Below are 14,514 nucleotides of genomic sequence, written 5' to 3'. Positions count from 1 at the left end.
AGATTTGGGATTTTTCCGAAACTTACCGCTCATCATTCATGACTCAATTCAGTACCCTATGCCAAATTTCGTGCAAATCGAAGGATATAAAGGGGGTTTGGTGCACTTTTTACCTAAAATCGGACGAAACTATATATATGGGAGCTATTTCGAAATCTGTACCGATTTTCCCGAAACTTACCACTCATCGTTCTAGACTAAATTCTGTACCCTATGCCAAATTTCGTGCAAATCAAAGAATATAAAGAGACTTTATTGCACTATTTACCTAAAATCGGACGAAAATATATATGGGAGCTATATCGAAATCTGAACCGATTTTCAAGAAATTTAACACACATCGTTCTAGGCTCAATTCAGTACCATATGCCAAATTTCGTGCAAATCGAAGGATATAAAGGGACTTTGGTTCACTATTTACCTAAAATCGGACGAAAATATATATGGGAGCTGTATCTAACTCTGAACCGATTTTCACGAAACTTAGCACACATCATTCTAGACCCAATTCAGTACGCTATGCCAAATTTCGTGCAAATCGAAAGATATGTAGGGGCTTTGGTACACCATTTATCTAAAATCGGACGAAAATATATATGGGAGCTATATATAAATTTGAACCGATTTTCACGAAATTTAACACACATCGTTCTAGACTTAATTCAGTACCCTATGCCAAATTTCGTGCACATCGAAAGATATATAGGGGTTTTTTCCACTATTTACATTAAATCGGACGAAAATATATGTGGGAGCTATATCAAAATCTGAACCGATTTTCTCGAAACTTGGCACACGACATTGTAAATTCAATTCAGTACACTATGCCAAATTTCGTGCAAATCGAAGGATATATAGGGACTTTGATGTACTATTTACATAAAATCGGACCAAAATATACATGGGAGCTATATTTAAATCTGAATCGATTTTCTTGAATTTTAATAGGGTTCGTCCTTGGGCCAAAGAAGTGACTTGTGCCAAATTTCATCCAAATCGGATTATAAATGCGACCTTATTTTGTTAACAAAAATACATGGACGGACAGGCGGACGGACGGACATACGTAAATCGACTCAGAAAGTGATTCTATGCATATTCTCAAATGGAACCATGAGTCTATCTCGATTCCTTTCCTTCAGGGAAAGAATACAAATTTTGTCATTTTTCACACAAAAGTCAGGGTCCATTTGACCCGCTAAATATTGACTGGTCTTTATCAAAACAGGCGTGCTTATTCTTTGGCCGATCCCCTTCTCTCTGTACAAATTCTAGAGTGACCAGAAAAACCGACAAAAATTAAGTATTTGGTTCATTTCATCCCCTAAATATTAACCGATCTTTACCAAAAACATTAGGGGTCTTCATTGGGTCGAACCCATCCTACATGCTAAAATTTTCGGGAAGATTGCTCTATAACTAACATGTTTACAAATTATAATGGACAGACAGACGGACGGACACACATGTCTAGATCGACCCAGCTAGTCGAGATATAGGACGATCGGTATACTTAAAGGTGGGTCTAGGACCAATATTTCGCTGCGTTACAAACTTTTGGAGCTGCACAAAGCTATAATATCCTGACAATATAGTTTTGTAGGTTATAAAAAATCCACGCCTATTTTAGGATCTATACAAAATATTTTCAAAAAATCCACGCTTATAGATATACCATTTTTTTTAATTTCTCTATTCTGAAATTAAAAAAAATAATAATTACGAAAAAATTCTTTAAGCAACAATTTAACTACACTTAAATATTTCCACTTGAAAAACATCAGCAATTTCTTAGCCAACAATTATTTAATGTTTACAAGTCGCTGTTTTTTTTTTCTTAAAAGAACTGAAATATCTTGCCTCTATTCTGAAATTATTTGATATGTTTGGCTTGGTAGTTGACTGGCTAATTGCCCAAAACAATTACGTGTTGAAGAAATAAACATTACACACAATCATTTGATTCTTAATACCCTTGGCAATGATTTTGCGTTTATTGCCAAGCTGGCCTTCAAGGCCAATTTTTTAAATCATTCTAGTTTGTTTAGAGACTTGAAGGCCAAATACGTAATTGAATGTGGTGTTTTGGCGGTATGGATTTAGGAAAAAAATAAAATGAATGAGGAAAAATAAAATCGGAAATTACAACGATTATATTTTTAAGAATAGTGGGGACATTTTTAAAATCATTTCTAAGGAGTTGATATTTTAAAAGAAATATATTTTTTTCGAGCATATAAAAAATATTTTATTAATAAAAATCCAGGAATATTATTTAATTTATCTATTAAAAAATTTATTTAAAAAATGTCAAAAATATTTTTCAAAAATCTGCGCTAATGTTGGTGAGAAAAATTGACGACAATTGCTGGCGTGGAAAAATATTTGTTGCCTTCTTCTATTGTTGGAGAGGTAAGCATATTGGAAAAAATCTACGCTACGAGGAAAAATATTTCTCATATGGCTCGTGTGGAAAAAATTACAAAAATTATTAAAAATATTTTAGATCGGTCCTTAAGGCTTCAATTTTATTTTTAATATTTTTATAGTCCAACTTCAAGCATGGATTTTATTAAAAATATTTTTAAGCTGATTCTAAGGCATGGATTCTTATACACTTCACCACACCGTGGTACAGGGTATTATGTCTTCGTGCATATGATTGTAACAGACAAAAGGAAACGAGATAGACACATGGTTCCTTTTGAGAATATGCATAGAATCACTTTCTAAGTCGATTTATGCATGTCCGTCTGTCTGTTAAATTGTAAACAAAGTGCAGGTCGCACTTATGATCCGATTTGTATTAAATTTGGCTCAAGTCACTTATTTAGACTAAGGACGAACCCTATTGAAATTGGGAAAAATCGGTCTAGATTTAGATATAGCTCCCATATATATTTTCGTCCGATTTAAGGTAAATGATGCACGAAATTTGGCATAGGGTACTGAATTAGATCCAGAACGAAGTGTGCCAAGTCTCAAGAAAATCGGTTCAGATTTAGATATAACTCCCATATATATTTTCGTCCGATTTTATGTAAATGGTGCACTAAAGTAATTATATATCTTTCAATTTGCACGAAATTTGGCATGGAGTACTGAATTAGGTCCAGAACGAAGTGTGCCAAGTTTCAAGAAAATCGGTTCAGATTTAGATATAGCTCCCATATATAGCTTTGTCCGATTTTATGTAAATGGTGCACCAAAGCCCCTTTATATCTTTCGATTTGCACGAAATTTGGCATAGAGTACTGAATTAGGTCAAGAATGATGTGTGCCAAGTTTCGAGAAAATAGGTTCAGATTTAGATATAGCTCCCATATATAGTTTCGTCCGATTTAAGGTAAATGGTGCACCAAAGTCCCTATATATATATTTCGATTTGAACGAATTTTGACATAGAGTACTGAATTAGGTTCAGAACGAAGAGTGCCAAGTTTCGAGAAAATCGGTTCAGATTTATATATAGCTCCCATATATATTTCCATCCGATCTAAAGTAAATGAGGCTTCCAAGTCCCTAAATATCTTTCGATTTGCACGAAATTTGGCATAGGGTACAGAATTAGGTCCAGAATGATGTATGTTAAGTTTCGAGAAAATCGGGTCAGATTTAGATATAGCTCCCATATATATTTTCCTCCGAGTTAATATAAATGGTGCAGCAAAGTCAATATATATATATATATATATATATTTCGATTTGCACAAAATTTGGCTTGTCGTCAAGAATGATGTGAGCTAAATTTCGTGGAAATCGGTTCAGATTTAGATATAGCTTCTATATAGTTTTTCTTTCGATTTTATGTAAATTGTGCACTAAAGACCCTAAGTTTGTCCAGCTGTCACACAATTTTGTACAATGAAGTTAATATAAATTAATCTCTGACAAGTCTCGTTGAAATCGGTTCAGACTTAGATATACGATCAGATATATATCTGACCAACTGAAAAATTTAGTATAGGGTGCAGAATGACATGTTTATGGATCTTTCATTCATTTTACTGGTCCTTCAAAAATGCGACGTCTTTTAAAATTCATCGGTTGAGTATACTCAAAGTGGTGAAGGGTATCATATAGTCGGCACCGTCCGACTTTACTACTTTCCTTACTGGTTTTTAAATGAATATTTTGTTATGCTTATTATACCCTACACAACTATGTTGTCAGGGTCAGGGACGTACGAAATGATTTTTTTTCACAGTAAATTTTTGTTTGCAACAGCGAATTTTTCATTTTGTACTACCGGGACCGCCTCCCCCCAAAATGAAATCCTGTGTCCGTTGCTAGTCAGGGTATTATAGCTTTATGCAGACCCAAGAGTTTGTAACGCCGCGAAATATTGGTCATAGATCAATATATACCAATCGACTAGCTGAGTTGATCTAGACATGGACACACATGTCCGTCCGTCCGTCTGTCCACTATAATTTGTAAACACGATACAGGTCACATTTATGGGCCAATCTTCACGAAATTGTACATGTAGGATGGGTTCTGGCTAATGAACACCCCTATTGTTTTTGGTAAAGATCGGTTAATATTTTGGGGATGAAATGGACCAAAAACTTTATTATTGTCTGATTTTCTGGTCGCTCTACAGGCCACAGTTATGACCCGAACATCACGAAATTTTACACATAGAAAGGGGTTTGTCCAAGGAATAAGCATGACTACTTTGAAGAAGAAGATCGGTCAATATTTAGCGGGTAAAATGGACCCTGACTTTTGTCTGGCAAAATGGTAAAATTTCTATTATGGGGCGTATACCCGAGAAGTTGATAGTGTATCCAAGAGGAGTTGTCGACCTTCAAATTGATGCCAATTTTATGGCTGTATGTACTCTGATGTGGGAGTTATATGTAAATATTTAAAGGTGACTATGTGTGGTTAGTATTACTATTACTTCACTAGAGGTCAGAAGTGTTGCGCTGATCGCGTTGATATTGTAAATGAAGTTGATGATAGTCAGGGAGTGTAATGAACCGAAAACTTTTATTTTGTCAGATTTTCTAGTACCTCTACGGTGAAGGGGATCTAACCAAATACATAGAACGGCTGTTTAGATGATGATAGGTCAATATTCCGAGGGTCAAATCAAGCAAAACAAAAAGTGAAAAATTTGGTATTTTATGGCGTAAATATTTGCCTGGGGAAAACCAGATTTGGAAAATATGCCAGGGTTAGAAAGTGGAGTTGTTCACCTATAATCGGTAAAGAGGGTGCAAATATTGCCCAGATTCAGAATATAAAACCAGGTATCGTATGGTCGGTCCCGTCCGACTATACTGCTCCGCTCACTGGTTTTTTTAACTACAGTTATCTAAGATACTTTTTATTGCAAATTTCTCTCCTTCGTTTTTCTCTTTCCTACAAATGCCGCTCGTTTCTTAAGTCTTTTGTTTGGTTTCGTTTTTAAAGAAATTAAACACTTTCTAGACCACCACTTTAGATTTTATTTCTAAGATGAGTGACATAGTAATTAAATTCTACAACATCCTAAAGCATAAAATTATTTTTATGATTTCTGTTTGAGGTTAAATCTATCTCAGATCATCATAAATCCGGTTTGAAAGAGTTCCTCATTGTTTTTATTAGAATTGTTTGTCGTATGTAATTTTCTAAAAAACATAAATTAATTATGCCTTTTGAACACAAAGCCTATAATAAAAAAGTAGCGAAAGAAAGTTGTTTTATGTTTTTTTTTTTTCGAAAAACCGAACAACATCCATCAGACAGAATGTCTTACATTACCAATCTAATAGCACTTTCCATTTGATGCGTATTTTTACACTTTTATGTTTATAATTAGGAAGGCTGGGATTTAATGACTATTTGAGAATGGAAAGTAGACAATAATTATAGAATACCACATTATTATAACTACCAAGAATATTTCAATTATAAAGACATAAGTGATATATTTTCGAAAATTAGTTCTAATAAAAATTAGTTATAATTTTATTATACAAATCTTTAAAAAAATCTCTTTAGAGAACTATGCCAATAATAACCTTTCTCGTTTTTATACTCTTACTAACATAAAATAAATATGATTAATACGTATTGTACCGCTCAAAAAAAAAAAAAAAAACATTATGACTTAAATACCCATCCTCGTATGTGACATTCTCCTGGAATGTGACATGAAATCCTGTTCACGAATTAATCAAGTCATAAGTCGCTGTTGTGCTAGTAAACTTGGTGTATACACTCAAGTTTACTACTACAAACAAAAGACTTAAGACAGCAACTCATTGCCATGAGGTTAAAGAAAAATACTAGCTTGAATTAAAATACACAAAGAGAAATTAAATATATATGGGATAAATTGTAAAAACAACATACCCCTTACAGACCCCGCCTTTTCGAAAGAACATTGTCATCAAATTGAACGAATTTGAATATAAGATATTTATGCCTTTCTGGAAACTATGCTAAATTTCATTTGAACCGATTTTCACCTACGAAATATATATGAGAGGCATATCTAAATCATTCGGTGCACCATTTACATAAAAGCGGGCGAAAATATATATGTAAGCTATATCTAAATCTGAACCGATTTTCACGAAACTTTGTACACATTATTCTAGACTCAATGCAGTACGTTGTGCAAAATTTCGTGCAAATCAAAAGATATATAGGGACTTTGGTGTAGCATTTACATAAAATCGGATTAAAAAATATATATGGGAGCTATATCTGGATGAAAATATATATGGGAGCTGTATCTAAATCTGAACCGATTTTCACTAAACTTTGCACACATCATTCTAGACTCAAGTCAGTACGCCATGCCAATTTTCATGCTACTCGAATGATATATAGGGACATCGGTGAACCATATAAATAAAATCGGTCGAAAATATATATGGGAACTATATCTAAATCTGAACAGATTTTCACGAAACTTTTTACACATCATTCTGGACTTAATTCAGTACGCTGTGCCAAATCTCGTGCAAATCGAATGATATATTGGGGCATTGGTGCACCATTTACTGAAAATCGGACGAAACGATATATGGGAGCTATTTCTAAATCTGAACCGATTTTCATGAAACTTTGTACATATCATTCTAGACTTAATTCAGTACGCTATGCCAAATTTCGTCCAAATCGAATGAGATATTGAGCATTGGTGCACCATTTACACAAAATCGGACGAAACTATATATGGGAGCGGACATGCATAAATCGACTCAGAAAGTGATTCTATGCGTATTCTCAAGAGGAACCATGTGTCTATCTCGTTTCCTTTTGCCTGTTACAAACATATGCACATAGACATAATACCCTGTACCACAGTGTGGGGGGTCCCTTATATGGGAGCTATGCCTAAACGTGAGGTCCGGTTTAAAAAATAATTTTTTTAAAGTGGACCTCAAGGCATAGATTTTTATTATTAGCCCTGGTTTTTATTAACATTTTTTTAGAGTAAACCTTGCAATTTTTCTTTTTTATTGGAGAAATAATATAATATCGGTTTTGAAGAATTAAACAAAAGATTTAAGACACAAACTTCTATTATTTTCGTCTGTTAAAAAAATACTAAAATGCCTACAGATTTCTGTGTGTATTAAACAAAAGATTTAAGACATAAACTTCCATTTGAAAGATGCCCTCTTTAATTTAATCGAAAAAAAATAGTAGCTATAATCCATAAAACGTGACAATACGTCACGTGTTGTGTACACAAATTGGTTTACAAGTAAAAAATCACGAACCACAAATAAAAACAGAAAACGTTTAGAGAGAAAACTAGAAATTGAGATGTTAGTAATATTTGGTTGGCGTTTGAAATAAAGAAGAATAAATTGGGAATATTTGATTGATTGTCTGGGTCTGATATTAAAAAAAACTTCTTCGTATATAATATCAAATATTTCTTTTCATTATCATTTCCAAAAATTCCCACCCACAACTTTCACAAAAACTACCAAATTCAAACATCATTAATTTGTCACACTTTTCATTGTTAATTTGGGTATTTTAAGCAACAAATTACGTTAATAATTTTAATGAAGCTCCCGGTGTTTACCGAAAAATGCCAAACAACTTTGTAACCTCTGTTGGTTGTCTTATAATAAAACAAATCAGAAATAATTATATTTAATTTCCCGCAGTCGTCTTCAATACTGGAAATGTGATAATTATTTCCGTGTCTTTGAACTAGGTCGTTCACCTCGTTCAGTGGCTTATATCGTTCAAACGGATACTCAGTTCAATTGGCATGCAGCGTATTCCAATAAAGTTCTGACAGTTCAGCCATCCGTAAAGAATTATTTCCTTTCACAATGATTCGAAGAACTTTCCTATATATTTTCTCCACTTTGTTAATGGGTGGTGGTCGATGGCATAACTCCGTAAATATTCGGCAGCACTCTTGTTTGCGCTGCAGTTTTTGCTCTGGCCCCCCTTTGCCTATTTCCCGTAGTTTCCAGCTCCACGATTATCTATGGGGGTGCTTTGCTTTTAAATGTCGCTTCATATTATTTGCTGACCCTCCAGCTATACGTAAAACACTACTGCAGCATTTGATATTTTATGCACCGCATATTACACGTACCTTCATTCGAAATAACAGATTTTATATGAAATTGTTCTTATTTGACTATTTCGGTCAGTAAGTACACCTGTAAATAACACTGAAGGTGTAGAAAAAATACAATGTCGTTCAGTGACCGACTGCATTCCTTAAGCAATGTCGTTCAGAGACCGACTGAGTTTGGTATCGTTCAGTGTAGTAATCCCAGAAAAAAACTATTCCTTGAAAAATGTATGTCTTAGTAGTCCCAGAAAAAATACTCTTTAAAAAATCTACGCCTTAGTATTCCCAGAAAAAATATTCTTTAACAAGCCTACGCCTCAGTAGTCATAGAAAAATATTCTTTGAAAAATATGCGCCTTAGCAGACCCAGAAAAATATTCTTAAAAAAGTCTGGCCCTTAGTAGTCCCATGAAAGTATTCTTAAAAATATATATAGGCCCTTTTGACTCCAAGAAAAATATTGCTTAAACAATCTACGCCCTGGTAGTCACAGAAAAAATATTCTTTAAAAAATCTACGTTCTCTTGATTCCTAAAAACATATTTTTTAAAATATCTACGTCTAGCATTTTGGTCTTTGAAAAAAAATTTTCATTAAAAATTCTATAAAAAAAAATCTACGCTTCTGGTCTTTGAAAAAATGCTCTTTTAAAAATCTTCACCTTCTTGGTCTTTGAAAAAATATTCTTAAAAAATCTATGCCTATGATAGCCCCTTAAAAATATTCTTTAGTAAAACTACACTCTGGTGGTCTTTGAAAAAAATATTTAAAAAACACTCTCTGTGGGTCCCTATTTTTTTTTAATACACTATTCCGAAGTTCTTAACAAATTGTCTTTAACAAATCTATATTCTCCTGATCTTTTAAAAAACATATCTTAAAATTACAAAACTGAGAAAAAACTCTCCTGACTCATTACAAAATTTAACCAAAATCACTCAATTACAACAAGTTGGCGCTAAAACCTATGAGCGAAAATTCAAAACCCCACGAAAAAAACCTGCAATAATGAAAATGAAAACAAACGGCAAGAAATAGGAACAAAAAACATTTCCAACACGTTGTGCAAAATAACAAGTTTATTTTTTTTCTTGATGGAATTTTTTTCTTAACATTTTTACAAATGAAACATTGCATATGAGCGGACTGTGGAGCTTACAGGCAGTCACACGGAAACATACAAGCATTTTTTTGCTCATATCAATGGCCAGTAAAGGCCATTCGCCGGCTACTATAACGTTTATTTTTTTACATATTCCGACTGACCGTAAATGTAGGTCAGTATGACAAATCTTGGGTAGCACCACGAAAAAAAAGGATTACAATAAAAAATGAAATTGAAGAAAAAAAAACAAGACTTGAAATAATAATGGAAGTGATTATTTGATATCAACAGCTGATATTTTTTGTTCCTTTCTTTTTTGAGGGGAAATAAAATTATGAATATAAAACAGTTGTTGAATGGCAATGATTGAAATATAATTGTAAAAATTGGCTAATAATGGAAGGTATTGGGAATTGGTTCAACATTGAAGGCATTTGAAGTGAGTGGTTATGATGTGAATATTAAAAGATTTTCCTTTTAATTATTTTTTAAACGCTCTTAATAACATATTTTAAAAAAGTAGGCTTTACAAACCTCTAAAAAATGTTTTAAAAATCTACGCTAGTCCCTAAGAGTATTTTGTTATATTAAATTCTATGCTAGATCCTAAAAATATTTTTAAAAAAATCTACGCCTTCTCTGTTCCCTGAAAACTGTTTTTTTTTTTTAATAAATAAAAATTTCTGAAAGCTTGTCAGATCCTAATGTGTATTATTTAAAAATATTTTGATTTGAATTTATCAAATAGATGTGCGGATTTTGAAAACGAAAAAAAGAAAATCTGAAGAACCTTGAACCTTGTTCGAAATCTAAAGTACAAACTATCATCCATAGGTAATTATCATCTCCAATTTCTTTGGAGAAGCACGATCTCTCGATCTATCAATGAATGAATGACTCAAACTGAAAATAGTGATCGCGTGTTTCTCGTCTCTTCTTCTTTTTTGTAACCAATAACCTTTGATTAATTTCTCCGCGCATGGACCCATTGAATAATCTATGTTATTGTGTCATAAGCAATATGCAAATTTTTTTACAACGGTGCGAAATACTATTTTCGCATAGCTAATTAGCCAAAAAAACACTGACTTGAATGTGATGCCATTCGGCAATTATGACAGCTTGATAAACAAATATCTCGACGGAGAGATATTTAGAAAATAATAATAGACCATAAATGGCTATGACAAGACTACAAAGAAATTTTGAAGAGACAAAGAGGAGACAACAACGAATTTGTTAATGATATTCTACGAAGTTGGTTATGGAAGTTTTAGGGAAATCTGAAAAATAACTTTGAAAAATCCACGCCTTCTTGGCCTCGAAAAAATAATCTTTGAAAAATATACGCCTTATTGGCCTCTATAAAAATTTTCTTTGACAAATTTACACCTTCATGGCTTCTAAAAAACATTCTTTGAAAAATTTACACCTTCATGGCTTCTAAAAAAACATTCTTTAAAAAATCTACGCCTTGTTGGTCTTTGAAAAAATATTCTTTAAAAAATCTACGCCTTAGCTGTCCTCGAAAAAATATTCTTTAAAAAATCTACGCCTTAGCTGTCCTCGAAAAAATATTCTTTAAAAAATCTACGCCTTAGCTGTCCTCGAAAAAATATTCTTTAAAAAATCTACGCCTTAGCTGTCCTCGAAAAAATATTCTTTAAAAAATCTACGCCTTAGCTGTCCTCGAAAAAATATTCTTTAAAAAATCTACGCCTTAGCTGTCCTCGAAAAAATATTCTTTAAAAAATCTACGCCTTAGCTGTCCTCGAAAAAATATTCTTTAAAAAATCTACGCCTTAGCTGTCCTCGAAAAAATATTCTTTAAAAAATCTACGCCTTAGCTGTCCTCGAAAAAATATTCTTTAAAAAATCTACGCCTTAGCTGTCCTCGAAAAAATATTCTTTAAAAAATCTACGCCTTAGCTGTCCTCGAAAAAATATTCTTTAAAAAATCTACGCCTTAGCTGTCCTCGAAAAAATATTCTTTAAAAAATCTACGCCTTAGCTGTCCTCGAAAAAATATTCTTTAAAAAATCTACGCCTTAGCTGTCCTCGAAAAAATATTCTTTAAAAAATCTACGCCTTAGCTGTCCTCGAAAAAATATTCTTTAAAAAATCTACGCCTTAGCTGTCCTCGAAAAAATATTCTTTAAAAAATCTACGCCTTAGCTGTCCTCGAAAAAATATTCTTTAAAAAATCTACGCCTTAGCTGTCCTCAAAAAAATATTCGTTAAAAAATCTACGCCTTAGCTGTCCTCGAAAAAATATTCTTTAAAAAATCTATGCCTATTCTAGTTCCTGAAAAATAATCTTTAAAAAATCTACGCCTATTCTAGTCCCTGACAAAAATGTTCTTTAAAAGGCTTTGCCTATTCTAGTCCCTGACAAAAATGTTCTTTAAAAGGCTTTGCCTATTCAAGTTCCTGAAAAATAATTTTTAAAAAATCTACGCCTTATCAGACCCTGAGAATGTTCTCTTTAAAAAATCTACGCCTTATCAGACCCTGAGAATGTTCTCTTTAAAAAATCTACGCCTTATCAGACCCTGAGAATGTTCTCTTTAACAAATCTACGCCTTATCAGACCCTGAGAATGTTCTCTTTAAAAAATCTACGCCTTATCAGACCCTGAGAATGTTCTCTTTAAAAAATCTACGCCTTATCAGACCCTGAGAATGTTCTCTTTAAAAAATCTACGCCTTATCAGACCCTGAAAATGTTATCTTTAAAAAATCTACGCCTTATCAGACCCTGAGAATGTTCTCTTTAACAAATCTACGCCTTTTCAGACCCTGAGAATGTTCTCTTTAAAAAATCTACGCCTTATCAAAAAAAATATACGCCTTCAATAAAAGTTGTTGTTATAGTTTTTGTTGTTTCATCATTGTATTAGTGTCAAAATTACATTTTTGGTTTCGATTTTCTGCTTTCTTTCCAGAACCCAGCCCCAAAACACCGCCTGCCAGGCCATGAAGGATAAGCGCTGCTGTTGGACCCGTGGCAAAGTTTTGGGTGGCAGTTCTGTATTGAATACCATGTTGTATATACGAGGCAATCGCCGGGACTTCGATCAATGGGCTTCTTTTGGTAACCCCGGCTGGAGTTATGAGGAGATTTTGCCGTACTTCCGCAAATCGGAGGATCAAAGGAATCCCTACCTGGCTAAGAATAAAAGATATCATGGAACGGGTTAGTAGAGAATGAAATAAAGAAAAAATTAATTTAAATAATAAATATAATTTTGTTACAGGTGGCCTTTGGACTGTCCAGGATTCCCCCTACAACACCCCATTGGGTCCGGCATTTCTGCAGGCTGGCGAGGAAATGGGCTATGATATTGTGGATGTAAATGGTGAACAGCAGACTGGGTTTGGTTTCTATCAATTCAATATGAGAAGGGGCTCCCGGGCCTCGGCGGCCAAATGTTTCCTGCGACCGGCAAGATTAAGGAAAAATCTTCATGTGGCCTTGTTTTCCCATGTCACCAAGGTTTTGACTCACCCGGAAACGAAAAGAGCCACAGGAGTGCAATTTATACGCAATGGCAAGCTGCAAACTGCCTATGCCACCAGAGAAGTAATACTCTCAGCGGGAGCTATTGGCTCACCCCATTTGATGATGTTGTCGGGAATTGGCCCTGCAGATGAACTGCAAAGAGTGGGCCTGCCTTTGGTCCATCACCTCCCTGGTGTGGGGCAAAATCTACAAGATCACATTGCTGTCGGAGGTATTGCCTTCCTCATCGATTATCCCATATCGGTGGTTATGAATCGTATGGTGAACATAAATACCGCATTGCGGTATGCCATTACCGAAGATGGTCCTTTGACTTCAAGTGTGGGCCTGGAAGCAGTGGCCTTTATCAACACCAAATATGCCAATGCCAGTGATGACTGGCCCGATATTAGTTTTATGATGACCTCAGCCTCGGTGATGTCAGATGGTGGTAGCCAGGTTAAGGAGGCTCACGGCTTAACTCAGGAATTCTATGATTATATGTTCGGAGAAGTTAGTAATCGTGATGTGTTTGGAGTCTTCCCCATGATGCTCAGGCCTAAGAGTAGAGGCTTTATGAAATTGGCTTCGAAAAATCCGCTACGTTATCCTCTACTTTATCACAATTATCTCACCCATCCGGATGATGTGAATGTTATGAGGGAAGGTGTTAAGGCCGCTGTCGCCTTGGGAGAAACTAAGGCAATGAAGAGGTTTGGTGCTCGTTTTTGGTCCAAACAATTACCGAATTGTAAACATTTACCCCACTACACAGATGAGTATTGGAATTGTGCGATACGTCAATATACCATGACCATTTATCATATGTCGGGTACAGCGAAAATGGGACCACCCACAGATCCTTGGGCTGTGGTGGATCCTCAACTGAGAGTATATGGTGTACCGGGGCTGAGGGTCATCGATGCTAGTATTATGCCGACGATAACAAATGGCAACATCCACGCCCCGGTCATTATGATTGCGGAAAAGGGTGCGGATATGATTAAGGAGCTTTGGTTAAGTCCCACCGAATATCGTAAGAAGAGGAATTTGGAACCTTTGGAGTTACACAATGTCACCGATACTCTACTGAACGCGCGGGGGACATACACCAATGATTTAAATGAACAGTCATAGCGCGATGGAAACCTCACGTAGTAGAGCAATTTCCAACTAACCCTCATTACATTTCCATTAATTAATTAAATTATTTTGACCAAATTTTTTGTATTGTCTAGCCTAAACAAATTGTTGACCAGTGCTTACCTTGCTAGTTGTTTAAGAATTATTTTTATAAGGATTTTTTAATTTGTTTTAATTTTTTATAATTTTGATATCTTATAATTTTTTT

At 34.3% G+C, this 14,514-nt stretch overlaps 1 protein-coding gene across 1 annotated transcript in view; it reads left to right on the top strand.

Moving 5' to 3' along the window:
- LOC133331717 (glucose dehydrogenase [FAD, quinone]-like) overlaps nucleotides 1-14,300 on the top strand; it is a 30,833-nt gene extending 16,533 nt beyond the window's left edge. The window contains exons 2-3 of the mRNA XM_061540094.1: nucleotides 12,607-12,857; nucleotides 12,919-14,300. Of these exons, the coding sequence (XP_061396078.1) occupies nucleotides 12,607-12,857; nucleotides 12,919-14,300 (1,633 nt within the window). The remainder of the gene's footprint in view (nucleotides 1-12,606; nucleotides 12,858-12,918) is intronic.
- Nucleotides 14,301-14,514: the final 214 nt, after the last annotated feature.

Source organism: Musca vetustissima, unplaced genomic scaffold (assembly GCF_032173495.1).
Source record: "Musca vetustissima isolate MV318-11 ecotype Yass unplaced genomic scaffold, APGP_CSIRO_Mvet_v1 utg119917, whole genome shotgun sequence".
NCBI lineage: Eukaryota > Metazoa > Arthropoda > Insecta > Diptera > Muscidae > Musca > Musca vetustissima.
Note: the sequence above shows the minus strand (reverse complement) of the source record. Positions and strands in the feature narration are given on the sequence as shown.